General features: G+C 35.4%; 1 protein-coding gene and 1 long non-coding RNA gene across 2 annotated transcripts; one reads left to right on the top strand and one right to left on the bottom strand.

Annotated features, from left to right (window-relative positions):
- Positions 1–900: 900 nt before the first annotated feature.
- LOC145230323 (uncharacterized) lies at positions 901–7,110 on the bottom strand. The gene is made up of 5 exons (XR_013860628.1): positions 6,986–7,110; positions 3,971–6,775; positions 3,768–3,907; positions 3,579–3,700; positions 901–2,184 (listed from the first exon to the last, which is right to left on the bottom strand). It is a non-coding gene; the product is annotated as an uncharacterized LOC145230323 (long non-coding RNA).
- A 306-nt stretch (positions 7,111–7,416) lies between these two features.
- On the top strand, positions 7,417–15,070 carry LOC145229954 (uncharacterized). Its single transcript, XM_080095296.1, has 13 exons — positions 7,417–7,589; positions 7,893–7,948; positions 8,014–8,072; positions 8,689–8,875; positions 9,313–9,450; positions 9,917–9,993; positions 10,060–10,128; positions 10,325–10,399; positions 10,827–11,008; positions 11,488–11,555; positions 12,600–12,672; positions 13,546–13,679; positions 14,361–15,070. The coding sequence occupies exons 1-13, from the start codon at positions 7,527–7,529 to the stop codon at positions 14,593–14,595; spliced, it is 1,416 nt and encodes a 471-aa protein (XP_079951422.1). The 5' UTR covers positions 7,417–7,526; the 3' UTR covers positions 14,596–15,070.
- Positions 15,071–15,544: the final 474 nt, after the last annotated feature.

Genomic DNA, 15,544 nt, shown 5'->3' on the forward strand with positions numbered 1-15,544 from the left:
CGCATTGCGTATGACGGTAGATCGGTTTTAAGTCATTTTGTTTTGACGTTCAACCCTTGGACTACACCCAAACTGTATTTAATACCTTTATGCCGCCTAACAACAAATAGAACAAAAATAATATTACGGTGTGACAAGCATTACTCTTATTGTGCGTCCTTTCCTTACAAGGTAGCAAACACTGCTGTCTTCGTTTTTTTCTTAAGCGAGTGTGTTCAACCCGTTTGTTTAAGAAAAAAACGATGTTTTATTTTTAATGAACACGTGATATTGGGTATCCAAAGTTGACCCTTCCAGAGTTTGACCCCGGATCACCCGGTGGTTTATCCACAAGCCCTCAAAACGTAATATTAAACCAGTGTTTCTTAACCTTTTTTGCGCTCGTACCCTTTGAGCGTTCATAAAATTTTCTCGTACCCCCGGTCTAAAATGGCCGACCGAAGTAAATAAAATTGTAACAATTAAACTCAGTGTATTCATAACTTGGGTGTTGAATGCATGCATGAAAACAGTATTGTAAGTAGTAGAAAACTAACCCGTTCTGGATACTCTAAGTTATAACAAAGTAACTTGTTACGCATTCTTCACAAATATGCCTAAATAGCATAGAATTTCACCCTGCATGTCGTACCCCCAAGGGGTACACGTACCCCTGGTTAAGAACCCATGTATTAAACAAAAACGGCCATGTAATGTTTTTGAGTATTTTAAACTTTTATTTAAACTGGTGAATTTTCGAACAATGGTTGGTTTCGGCTCTACTCTTTTGACGCGAGTTCAGTGCATCACTAGTTTAAATATCAGACTCAACGAATTTTCGAAGACAACACTTAAATTATTGTTCTTGTTATTGCATGTCTGGCCTGCTTTAAATTATTAAACGATGCCAAGTATATACTGGCTTCAGTTGTATATTCTTGATTAACAACATAACGAATGGGCACAGGAAAAAGCAGAATCAAATTGAAGTTGTAGCATTAATAAATATCAGCTTATGGCTTACAGACACTGGTGGGAGTGTGTGTCAGTTTCAGTTATACAGAAAAAAAGTTGCCATCAATGAATTCAAAACGTAAATACGACTAACCTAGAAATGGCTTTCTCACTATTTATTATGTGCATTTAAATGCAAATGTTACATACATTTAAAACCGATCACGAACAGCTCAGGTCAAGTTAGTGTGTTTAACAGAACATAAACATTTGGTTTAAAAGTTTCATTGAATGCATTAAATTCTTTACATAAACCCTATCCTTCAGAATCCTAAACATAAGTGCTGTTACTAATTCGAATCCACAGCAGTTTTTACATGCAGATATGTTATTAAATGCCATAAGGGAATTTAATAAAATTATGAAACACACATGTATATGTCCAATATAACCTATAGTGTATGTGGATAGCCATTAAACATGATGTAACTTAAATAAATTGGCAACATATAGGAAGGCCACCTTTTTAGTTAAATTCCACAGTAATGAATATACAACAAAATGATAAACAGATTATACTGAAATGAATAGTGGGATATGGATTTAAAACACATAAGTCAACATGAATGAAACACAGCATTGAAACAGATGACAATTGAAACAAATATGTACATTTGGCACTAAGAAAACACTATGTGGAGATTTTGGAGATAGGAAATGCAATAAAATGTCTAATTTTGTCATAACATTTGGGCTATTTTTAAATACTGTCTTTAAGCTAATTGTTGTGTAAAGTTTTCACAAAGAGGATTTCATAAAGTGGCAATGGTTGTTTGTGACACAGCTCTGCTGACAAGCATTAACTTAGATAAACAAACAAACAATAATCATGTGAATGAATGGGAACATAACAAAAAATGACAAGAACATTAATAGCAAAGCAGTTTAAGCTAAAATCAAATTGCACTGATTATGTTTTTCATATTATTGCAATTACAATGTTCTAATATGTTAACAATCATGGGCAAAAACATTTAGCAATGTTCAATATTTGCATCTGAATAGACGCAGTGTTGTACATCTGATTTTTTAACGGAATGAGTTCGTCCTATTCTGTACCATGGCAATAAAGCTTGCACTCCATGCAATCTGCCAATGTGTGTCTTCGCAAGTCAAGTCCGTTCGCGATGTGGCGAGTCACCCATGTAAGATGGTCAACTTGTGAATTGATACTTCGATCAGTTCGGAGGCCTAAAATGCAAATGTATAGATTAAAATACAAACAAGGGATCAATTGGTATAAAATAAAAACAAAATAATAATAATATTAAGCTCAAAAGGTGGCTTCCATATATTTACATTTTAGTACTGTAAGAGGCCATGGAGTAGTGATGGGACGATACCAGGTTTTGAAGCGAGTACCGATACCGAGTACGAGCACCACACGTATATACCTTCGATACCGAGTACTGAGTACTTAGGTGTAGTGTTGTACTTAGTTGTATATCACTGGCTAATTTATCTGCCATAGTCGGGGTACAGGCGTGCACACACACACACGCCGAAAAATGTAATCTCCACATGATAGCGAAAAAGATATACGTAAACTTTTTTCCAATTTTGTGCTGTCCGAAGCAAATATTGGCATAAAGTTGCCCGTATTCTTATGGTGTAAATCGGCCTTTGGTACTCGCACGTTGGTATCGAAAACTGAGGCAAAATATTTCGATACCACTGAAATCGTTCGATACCATCGATACCACTGAAATCGTTCGATACCATCGAGTACCGAGTACCGAGTACCGGGTACCCATCCCATCACTACCATGGAGCATACCCAACCTGTTGTAACTACCCTATCACTAGTATTTCATGTAACGAAATGCTTTTTTCCTTGATATTGCTTGATATTCTCTATCCCATTTGACGATATACTATGCACCCTATTTGACTATGTAACATGATCGGTTTTGCATGCAAAACAAATATATAGCCCCCCAGTCCCCACACACACATTTCTATCATCTCTAGCAAATCGTTCATCAACGAGCCTTTTTCGCAACACCTTAAGTTGATCAGCAGTAACCAAGATGACTACAAGTTACATTCTGGGAAATATGTGGTTCATATTTTAACCCTTGTGTTCATCAACAACATGAGCGTATACTTATACAAAACCTAATTATAACTTAACAAGTTTATAACTCAACAAACCAATAAGGTATGAAACCTCAATAACATTTATAATCAGAACCAAAACTGCACATGTTAACTTAACGATATTGTGGCGCAAAGACAGTTTTAACCTATGCCATTTAGAATAATGTTTATAATAATGGCTAATTTCAACATAATAGTTTATTAGGTTTTTCGAAATTACATCTCACTGTAATATTGGTTCTGCTTCTTGACCTAAAATGTGTCTGGTAATTCACACTTCAGATGAGTTAACAGTTGCCATACCAACTACTAAATAGCGCATTACTTCGTGTAACAGTGGGCACAATGTGACAATTTTGCGTACATTGAATTTTATGCACATATGCAAACCAACAAACATGAAAAAATATTGTCACTTCAACACATTTTAAGTTTTGACTTTCCGCAAACTACTTACAATACTTCCATTAAAACAAATTGCATACCTTGCACATGACTGTTGTTCTGTCTTTGTTGGGAAAATGCACTTCGTTTTGAAGATGAACTGCTCGGGCTTATGGATCACTGCTCGGCCACTCCTCACTTCTTGGTTTGAATGATGCAACATCTAAAACAACAGTGATATAGTTTACTAAATAATAGTTAGTTTGGTAATATGCAAAAGCATAACTTACAAGCTTTTACGTTGAATCCAATCGAAAATAAGAACCACAATGTTGGAGAAATCACAGCCATTAGTCTTGATGATAAACTGCTCGGCCTTGAAGATCACTGGTCGGCTACTCCTCACTTCTTGGTTTGAATGATGCAACATCTGAAACAGTAATAAAGTTTAGTAAATAAGAGTTGATTGCTAATCCGCAAAAGCATAACTTACAAGCTTTAATGTTGAATTCACATTTCAATTGAAAATCAGACCTCTGGGAAACCATGCAACAACATATACTTGCTTAAAAATACCTAAATCTACATAATTATTAAATCCCTACATCTGAAAAAAATAGGAAACACAGCTCCTGCAAAACAAAAAACAATAAACGCGCAAACAACCTGGTTAACATACAAAAAAACAAACCCTATTAAACCTGAAAAAAGTGTAAACCTGCAAAGACACTGATTAATAAACTGAAAATAAAACCCAGTTACTTTACATTTTGAGTTACCAACCCAGTTACCCAATAACCTTAGCTTTAAAATTTAACCTGCAATAAAACAGTAAACCTGCAAAACAACAAACAAGGTAATTTTTAAATATAAGAGCCCTAAAACAACCTGCAAAACAGAAACTGTAAATCAGCAAAAAGCAAACCCTAAATCTGTTGAAGAAAAACAGAATATTAAAACCAAGTAAAAACAAAAAATAGGTAAAGGGTCATTAAAGATAATATTATGTCAGCGAACTAGATATCTAAAACATTTAATCTAAAGTTAATCTGTGCAAAAATGATTAAAAGATATTGTTAAAACCTGTAAAATATATGAAAAGTTTAGTGTAATGTTAATAGCTGCAAAAACGATTGAAGATATTGTTAAAACCTGTAAAATATCTAAAAAGTTTAATATAATGTTAATAGCTGCAAAAAGATATTGTTAAAACCTGCAAAGTACACAAAGTTTAGTGTAATGTTAATAGCTGCAAAAAATGATAAAAAGATGTTGTTAAAACCTGCAAAATATATGAAAAGTTTAATATAATGTTAATAGCTGCAAAAACGATTAAAACATATTGTTAAAACCTGCAAAATACAAAAAAGTTTAATGTAATGTTAATAGCTGCAAAAACGATTGAAGATATTGTTAAAACCTGCAAAATATATAAAAAGTTTAATATAACGTTCATAGCTGTGGAAAGGACTAAAAGAAATTGTTAAAACCTGCAAAATACCTGAAAGGTTTAATGTAATGTTAATAGCTGCAAAAACGATTAAAAGATATAATTTAAACCTGCAAAAAAATAACAAATTAGTATTTCATGAAACAGAGTTAATACCTTCGAAAGTTGCAGGAATGCACAATGGCAATTTTTTTGGCTTTTTTTTTGATACAACACAATAACATCATTCAATCAACAGCAAGTCCTGAAAAATAAAGCAAATGGTTTTTACACTGAACAGCAAATTTCAATGTAAGAACATAATACATACCTGGAATGAAGTAAAATATCTGAAACCAAGATCTTAATTCTGATTTTTCAACTACTTTCCTTACACTTGGTGATGGTGGTTCATATGGTTAAGAGCGACGTGCAATAAACAATGACACAATAATAAGAACCTGTTCGGCTGATGTAAAAGGCACAACACCCCCCGAGAACTGGTCTAATTAAAAGAAATTAAAGGATAGATAAAGTGGACTCTACACACATTTTTGTTGATGAAAGAGGGAAAGCGCAAGGTAAAAACTTCAGGTTACAATAATATAAATGGCAGTTGCACTTGGGTCACAGCATCAATGAAGAAGTTGATTACCACATTTAGGAGATAAACCTGAAAAACGCCTAAAACCACCATCCCCTCCTGCACGGCCGACGCAAAAGTATACAAAATAAGCTTGCCTCAACTAACTGCACTGCATACAAATGCCGCAAATTAGCCTATAAAAGTAGAAAGTGAGTCTGTCGTGTTTTACAACCACCCAAATAGCCACTGCCCCATAATGACTGGGTGGCCTGGCCAAACAGGAAACGGAACTGTAGTTAGTTAATCTAAATCCACAAGAAAAAATAGGCTTGACCAGCACAAGTGGGATTGGGGGCATTTTTAAGCGCATTTGAATCTAGAACACATTTTTACACGGACAAAACAGGTGAGTTATATCCATGCTTGAAATCTAGTTCAAATTTTCTTTTCAGAACAAGTGAACAGGAAATACAAGCAAGAACAACAAAAGCTGATCAAGACCAAAAAAAATCCACGACATCCCTATAATTACAGTTACCAAAGGCGCAATGGTTTGTTTAAAAGGGTTCAGTGATGATTACAGCGTATAACTCAACAGTGCATCACTAATCCCTGCCCTTAGAGACCCCCCTGTAGGGACCCAAATATATTACGCAACTGCAGGGCTGGAAAATGTTAACAACAGTTTGCGCCCTATCAGGGTGGCTCACGGGACTTTTCGGGCAAAATGCTATGCCGGCCCCCTCCAACTCACGAGCCTGAGTCATCATTGGGAGTAGCTGTGTCCCTACTCTGGCCCCGCCTACACCGCGGCCAATGCAATGCGGTAGAGGCCATGCCCAGGCCGTGTTTCTATGCGCACCTTAGGTTAGCTAAAGCCATTTAGCAACGCGCCACACCTAGCTAGAAAACGATTTAAGCTAAATTCCCTATGTAGCGCGTTAATCCCAAACGTACCCCACCTATGTTATCTAGCCTAACCTTAGTTAATGAGTGCTATTCTAATTCCATCCCTAGCGCCAACTTGCTGACAATAATAGCACTCCTACAGACTTGGGCCCTTCTCTGCACGAGATAGACTACCTCTACGGGTCTAAATCGGACAAAGAATAGGTCACTCAGCCCTAGCGCCAGTTAACCTAAGTTAAGCCTAACAGTTCCGCCAACCCGGTTGACCCACGACAGACTCTTATGTTAACATACAACTAAAAATTTGGAGTTGAGAGATGTTGATTGATTGACGATGAATGACTTGAGAGAAGTTATATCGCAGATCACAACGTCTAAAAAACATTATCAGATGCAATGCTTCATAGCAGTACGATTATGCTTTTTTAACCGATATTTAAGTACTGATATTTACTTTTTTGAGCCGTTATTTATGTACACATATTCTGAAGATTTATGCGATTACAGGTAATGTTAACTTTCGATGACCATCTGTTTTTACGTTAAAAAGAATTTACAAAAACAAATAATTTATCAACACTTACCACGTTTCACAGTGATGATCAAATGCACAATGACAAAGTCTTGCCTCGTGGTGACAAAACGTTGCGAAATCGTTCGTTGTCGAGGCGCGTGTCATCGCTGGTTGCGTTCGAATTCAAACTCGATATTTTTACAAAAATAAATTCCCTATTTATCTTTTATACAGAAAATATTGCGAGTTCATGAGTTAAAATTTTAAAATTTAAAATTTTTAAAATTCATAATTTTATATTATTTGCGTCGACAGACAAAAGTTTACTTGATGCACTAATTTATTGTGACGTGCTATTTTTTCTTCCTAATGTTTTTACCCAGTTCCATTACACTTTCATTTGATTAATTTAGTTTAATATGGCCCAATTTTGGAACAATTTGCTAAACTTTAGAATGTACAATTTGTCACACAGAAATCTAAATAATTTCTTGAGATAAATTTGACGTCATTTATATTTCGCGGGAAAACACGCTTTGGTGCACACACTTCGGCATCAAAGCCTTTAAAAGTCAAAACATTAAAGTTTGTTTAATATTAGTTTTCTTAACATGGAGAATTTTGATTCATATCTCGCTGCAGTGGACGAATTGGTTGATGATGAAAATAAGTTGGTGAGTCCTGAATTGCACAATGAAATCTACAATTTACCTTAGCTTTAGCGTGGAAACTTTTAGTTTAACACTTGGACATTATATTTGCTAAGAAATTCGGACAAGGAAATGTGGATAATGTGGTCAATGAATGTTTACACAGAAATAGATTTAATGATTTAATTTATATTGAAGTATCATATACCGCCCGTGTGCATAATAGTTTACACTACAGTTTGCTGAGTTTGGTATGTAGATTAATTTCTATTTTATTCTCTTTTTGTCAAGCGAAATAAACTAAATACACAATTTTGGTTTCTTAAGGTTACATACAAGTTAGTTTCACATCAACTGGCATTACCGATCAGCCGAGCAAAACAGTAAGTTTATGAAATTTGTATATCTATTTCTGCACAAAACAACTATAACATGTGTTTCTCTGCAGAGTTTTGGAGAACTACGCAAAACACAACACCGGTGTTTCAGTGGTTCACACATTAACAGGTAGGAAGTGATTGTTATTAGGTAAATTTCATTGATAACATTAGGTAAGTTTAATGTATCTTTAGTAGTGATGGGACGAGTACTCGGTATCGATGGTATCGAACGATTTTAGTGGTGTCAATACTCGCATCGGTATCAAAATATTTTGTCTGAGTTTTCGATGCCAACAAGCGAGTATTGAAGGCCGTTTTACACCATAAGAATACAGGCAACTTTATGCCAATATTTGCTTCGGACAGCACAAAATCAGAAAGTTCCGCCAGGTTACGTATATATATTTTTTTCGCCATCACGTGGTGATTACACTTTTCAACATGTGAGTGTGCATGCCTGCACCCCAACCATGGCAGATCAATTAGCCAGTGATATATAACTGAGTACAACACTGCACTTAAGTACTTGGTATCGAAGGAATATACATGTAGTACTCGTACTCTGTATCTGTACTCGCTTTGAAACCTGGTATCACCCCATCACTAATATTTAGTGTTGTCAAGACTCGCTTACAATATTGGTACAAGATTCTAGTTAAACTCAATGTCATTATACTTAAAAAGATTCACTACAAGTATGTTGTATGTATGTAAAAATCCTATTTCAAGCTATTTTTGTGCAGGCAAAACTTCCAAAGGTCTGCGTGTGTCCCTGGTGCGTGAAGTGGATTTAGATGAGGCAAAGGCTCGTTTGGATCATGTAGTATCATCTCACCCTTATAGCGTTCAAAAGACCAAGCTAAAAGACCCGAATCCCCTCTACAGTGCAGATTATGAAATGACAAAGACAACCTTGTTTAAATGTGGAAGGTCTGCTAAACCATTTTAGACTTAAAATAGGTATCAGTTACAAGTGATTTGATGCGATTAACCAGGATCGCCATCAGCAGTATATACCTGTTGCTTTGAATTTGAAATCCCCCTACACTTAACTGGACTATATATGTGATTAATCAAATTTGTGTATACTGATAATTACATTCTGATGTAACGTTAAACATAAAACTCATTAAAAGTTCAGGAACTTTTCCTTTAGTTACTCTGCTCACGATATGTTAAACATTGTTAAGTAATGGAATTGACTGTTTTGAAGTGAAATTGAAGTTTTGAAGTGAAATGTTGTCTCTTAGCATTACTTTTTGTATCAGCTAAATTGTATCAGCCGTAAAAACCACATTGGTTAATTCCTACAATATAACTAATAGCACATATACATTATTGTGTATTAACGTTTGTTTTGGTTACAGCTGCAGTGCTATAAAGTACAGTGGGTCAAAGTCACTAACAGAAGAAGAAATACAACAAATGAAAGATTCAATGAAAAAAGTCACAGTTGAGGATACAATGGTGACAACAAAAAATACTTCACCTAAAAATGCCACCAAGTAGGTTCAGTTATTCTCCGTCAGTATGTTTTAAACCAGTATCTTTTATAAGTTATGTGTTTTACTTAGGCTGAATATCCTGTTAGACCAGTGAGTTTACATGATACGATCATTCTCTATTAGTGGTATATGCAACGTTTTGATAAGATTATCGAAATAGACCATCTTTAGAATCAGCAGTTGCAATTGTTGAGCCATTGTATCTCAATATTTTCGCACAAAGCAATAAAGCACAGTGGGTTGTTTCACTCTGCTACACTGTATATCTGTTTATTATTTATTATATGGCGTTAGTAGACATTTTATATATGTTTTAATCATGCGAATTTGTTTTTGTCATGTTACACTGTAACAAATGTTTCGATAACTTACTTAAAAGTTTGTTTTTGGACCTTAAAGTTGAGTTTGACACCCCTGTTTTAAACGATGTTTATTAAAATAGGTTTATTGGTGGTTGTGTTTACAGGAAGCCTGCCTCACAAAAAGGTATTACCTCTTTGTTTGGGACAAAACCCCAGAAGAAAACTTCTCAAACTGACACAGGTTAGCGATGCAAATTCAATAGATATTGCAGTGGATGTTGGAATTACTTTGTAATGTTTTTTTCAGGATTGGATCAAAATGAGACCAACAAAAAGAAAGAAGTTTCCACAAACCAAGAGAAAATTCAGAAAAAAAGTAATTTAATTCTTTGTGTAATTTGATAAAGAGTGTATGTTAATGTCAGCAAAGAGTCTGTTAATAAATAGACTGCTATATTGCATTTTATCCCTTGTTTAAAATTTGTTTACATAATTAAGTTATTAAGTTATAAGACATAAATAAGTTACTGGTATGAATCTTGAAAATAAACCTAAATCATAAACATTTTTAGCTGAAAAACAAGAAAATGGACCTGCTAAGCAATCAACTAAGAAACCATCTGGAATGAATGCATTTGTGAAAAAAGGTATGAAATAGAACACTACATATGGATCTGTTCATAAGTTTAATGGTGAAAATAATGGCCAAAATAGATGTAAAAGTGACATGCTTTATTTTTCAAACATTTCCGCAAATGCTCATGCCATCATCAGTGATATGAAGGACACATCAGTTACACCCGTTTATATATACTTCCATACAGGCTAAATATTTTTTATACCCTCCTATACAGTGGTATTAAACAGCATATAATACTGAATAGCCATACACATGTAATAAACAGTGTTTAATAAATGCAAAAATTGAAGACCTATGCTGATGGTAAGAGGTTTGAGTCAGTTGTGGGTTTATAAAAAAATATTATGATCTGTTCCAGAGGCTTTATATTCTCAAATGTGATATCATGTAGTATTTCATAACATCCAATTTACACATGAAATTTGTGTTTTTAGGTAAGATTGATCCCTTTGCTATGAAAGCAAAAACCTCTCCTAAAGCCAAGAACAGTCCTCCTAAAGTAAAATCCCCACAGCAGAAATCATCCGCTCCTTCCATCAGTGAGGAGGAAGATAATATGGAGATTGATGAAGTTGACTCCCCTCCTCCTATCAAAAATGAAGTTAAAACTGATGACGTAAGCACAAATTTGTTTAAGCCATTAAGTTTATTCTAACTTGTGTTTTTGATACAATTGGCAATGATAATATGTTTGTCCCAAACTGTGCCTCTAATTTGTTTTGTCTTCAACAATGCACGGCTATTTCTGGCTTAATAATTGTTTAATGCAACTGTGTTACTATGTTTCCTGATGTTGTCAACAAGCCAAGTTAAATTTACCCAACAAAATGTGTTTGGTATGGCAAATTCCGTAACCTCACACTCTGTTAAAGTTGTAATTAAGTTTGTTTTTGTGTTGGCCAATTTATGTACATTTGTCTTTTTTTATTCGAACAACAAATTTAATCTAATCAACGAAGTATATATTAAAAGGAATGGTTTCTGCAGTACTATTTTGCTCTTTAGACAATTGAATTTAGATTTTATATAATTTAGATTTAGATTTTATGTGTTGTCTCATCACAAAAAGGTACCAACGCTTTTATTGTTATGTAGCTCCTGGATGAAATTGAAAATCAGTCGAAAAAGCCAAACCCACAAAAGAAAACTACACCAAAAGCGAGGTACTTATTTTTTAGCTCGTTCGGTTAAACCAGGGGTTCCCAACCGGTGGTACGCGTACCACTAGTGGTACGCGAAGGTTTTTTAAGTGGTACGCGAGTAGCTTTCGTTTTTTTTTCACAAAAATTTGGATTCACAACTTTCTATTTTGTTCATCTGGTTTTGTTTACAAAAAAAATTCCCCAAGCCTCTTCTTATTGTTACGTAACTATTTCTGTTGTTTCGTATCATTACGATCTACAAACTACAGGTCATGTCAATTGCCAACAAGAAGCACAGTTGCTTTGAAAAGCCGTACAACGCTGTGGGACAGTGGGCGTTGATTACGGCAAATGATTGCTCAGCCAATTGGTGGACAGTAAACAAAAGCAAAAATATCATTAAATTTGCTTTAGTGTTATTTTAGTAGGCCAATATTATTATTCTTAATAAAATATGATTCGATTAAATAAGTTGTTCTGCAAGAAGTGGTACGCGTGGCAGTACAAAGCGTCGAAGTGGTACGAGATCGAAAAAAGGTTGGGAACCCCTGGGTTAAACCCATCACGCTCTTCTGGTTTGGTGTAATGCCACTCAAGTATCTTTCTCAAAAAAAACGCAAAATATTTTAAGAGAAATAGAAGACACAACCTCATGAACAGAAAATGGTTGTGCTAACCCAGTGGTTCTCAACTCGTTTTGGACCATGGACCACCAGCCTAGTAACAATATTTTTGTGGACCATTTCATTTTTGAGCAAGATGAAAGCACGCATACGAAACACTATTTGGGCTTGAATCACAATTCTTTAAAACCGATTTTCAAGAAGTGAGATAAAGTTATTAACAGTTAACAGTTTGATACTCTTTCAACATGTAATCATCTCCATAGTTTATCACTAACTTTAGTGGACCACCCAAAAAGTCATCATGGACCACTTGTGGTTCATGGACCACCAGTTGAGAAACACTGTGCTAAACACTCAACCATTCTGGCAAACCAATAAATAAATAAAATACCAACCAATAGCAGTATCATATAACAACTGAATAATTATTGTTGAACAGAAACAAACCAAAGGCCAAGAAACCACGTACTAATTCTGGGGAACTCCCAGCAAAAAAGAGAAGAAGAATTCAGGTTGGTTTAAAATTGTGAAAATCTGAATTATGTTCATAATTGTCTTGTTGATGTAAATCGAATACAGTCAAACTTCGATACTATGCCACTTTGCTGTTATGCCACCCTCGCTACTATTCCATTTTTGATCGTCACCAACTAAATTCAATAGAAAATATAATTACTATGCCACCCCTTACCCTTGATACTATGACACATGAGAGTACAGTATTACTGTATTAACGGTCTGGTTATGGATTGAAAAAATGGGCCTTCTGACATTTTTCGGTTTGAGCTCATGATAAAACAGAGAAAACACGAAAAACAAATCGTTGAATAAACAAACGTGGTCATGTTAAGAGGTTTCACGGCTTTGCAGCGAGTTATGTAAACGCCGTTTTGTGCTTGTGTCACGGCAAAACTAACAGATCTTGTTTGTTCTAGGCACGATCTATCCGTATTTTTGTAATAAATTATAATCGTACAACACAACGTGGCATTACAGTACATTGTCACATCACAAGGCTATGTTTAAAAACAACCCTCGCTATTATGCCACCCTCGCTATTATGCCACCCTCGCTACTATGCCACTTTCTCTCGGTCCCAAAGGGTGGCATAGTATCGAAGTTTGACTGTATCCCAAAACTGCATAGAGATTTCCAAGTATGCCATGAATTTTCGCTTTTTTTGCAAAACTTTCATATCCTGTCCTACAGCTTGATGTGTAAATACAGGTGGACATGGCACGGCTGGAAACTTATTTTAATCTGAAAAACAGCCTGATCACATTAAAATTAAAAGTTTTTATGAAATATTTATTGACTGTATGTTTGTATGGTGCAAGTTCAAGAAGTACAGGAGTCACAGATTTTTATTTGTGTGAACTTTTTAGGAGCTGTCTTCCTCTAGTGAGGAGGCCTCCGATGACGATTTTAATGATGACGTAATACCTCCATCCCCTGAACCGTTGATGGCAAAAAGTGGAAACGTGATAAAAGTGGGAGGAAAAAACGCCCATAAAAAGCGGTAAAATGGCCTGTGTTTTAATATGCGAATATTTTTAGTCAACCAAAAAGTTTTTATAAAGGGGGTGTACGTTTATTTAAAGGCTTGCTTGGGCCAGTGTCTCCAAACTTTTATACGCCCCAATGCACTAAATCTTTGCCATAAATTTAAACCGAAGTAGAAACGAATATGTACAGAATGTGCTATACAATTTTCTTGCCCCATATTACCGCACTTCTTATGACATTAGGACACCATTTTTTATGTGCATCTTATTATTCTTATTAAGGGTAATAGTTTTTTGTGAAGCAAAACACACAAAAGGCCTAGAGAACAGTTTCGATTAATTTTAACTGTAACCAACTTAAGCAATAGATAAATACACCCACCTTGAGCGAAACAACAGTAATAAAAATGCTTGGGAATTTTAAAGTAAAAGCACTAAATCAGCTATTGTTGTAATACAATAAAAATACAGCGACCGACTTAGTGTTTTCATTTTGAAATTTTCTGCAGTCATGAATTAATGACACTGAATCGTCGCAGTCCTTTGCTTCACTTGCAAAGATATTTTATTAATAAGAAGATTTACTAAAAAATGCTTGAGAATGGAATCCTGGTATTTACTTGACTTACGCTCACAGTTAAACGTGTAGTGTTTCACAAATGTGTGCATTAAAAAATTTTCTTTTACAATTAAAGGGTTTTAAAAAGTCACACATATCAGGACAAAGATGGTTCCATGTTAACCGAGAAAAAGTGGGAGGAGATTTCGTGTTCGAGCGAAGAGGAGGAGCCTGTTACCAATAGCAACAAGAATAACGGTGGCGCCCCAGAGCAAACCATCAAGACCCCTTCCCCTGAAGTGAAAACCGCGTTGAAGAAAAATAAGCAAGCCTCTATCATGGGATTTTTCTCGAAAAAGTCTTCAGCTTAATGGATATTTCGTGTTGAAATGAATTATTGCGTAAATTTTATGTTCGTGTACAAAGTGTCGATGAGATTCTATTCAGCTATGAATTAGCAATGAAGAATGCTTTGTGTAACTTCTGTGGTAGCTCAGAAACGGTGTTCATTGCATTTCTATAACAGACCGGGTATTATGAAATGGCTTACGTTCCATCCATGGGTATCACCAGTGGTGAGATTCATCCGGTTTGCACCGGTTCTATAGAACCGTCTCACGAAATTTTGAGATCAGCGAACCGGTTGGCATTACTGGTTACAGTCAATGGACTTTTTGTAACAGAACCGGCTGAAAAATATGACGTTTGTGATAGAGCCGGCTGAAAAAAAATTTGAATCCCACCACTGGGTATCACTTGTGTTGTTGCACACTTCGACTACACATTGACGCACAAGACAAATCTATGCTGCGCATCAAATACAACGCAACATGAAGTGATAACGAATTGAATGTGTGGCTCTACTTTACTTCTTTTACTAAGCCATGTAAACTGTTGTGATTCTAAATTCTAAACATGTGTTATATGGTAGGCCTATGTGACCACAGCGTACAGATCTATGTTGCTCTGAATGGTTAATTAGGCGCTTGTGTGTATGCCAAGAAAAGAGGGGGTAATTTGGTCCACATTAAATTAAAAGGAAAGAATAGACAATATCAGAAACGAAACTAGGGTCACTGTTTTCTTGTACTGATCAGTAAAGCGTTGACACGAATAAGATGAAGCAGTTCCAATTACCTGCATATTTGCAACCCAATCACGAAGAACTCTTTACGCAGTGTTGAAAATTTACGGCTCTGTGCACAACTGTATTTTCGAACGGCTCGTTTTGTTTTGTCCCCAAATTCAGCAGCGCTGTGTCTGAATATGTCCCATGTCTGTGGGGAAATGCCAACTATAAGGAATGAGAATCAATAAAGA

Source organism: Phallusia mammillata, chromosome 5 (assembly GCF_965637545.1).
Source record: "Phallusia mammillata chromosome 5, kaPhaMamm4.hap1.1, whole genome shotgun sequence".
Taxonomy (NCBI): Eukaryota; Metazoa; Chordata; class Ascidiacea; order Phlebobranchia; family Ascidiidae; genus Phallusia; species Phallusia mammillata.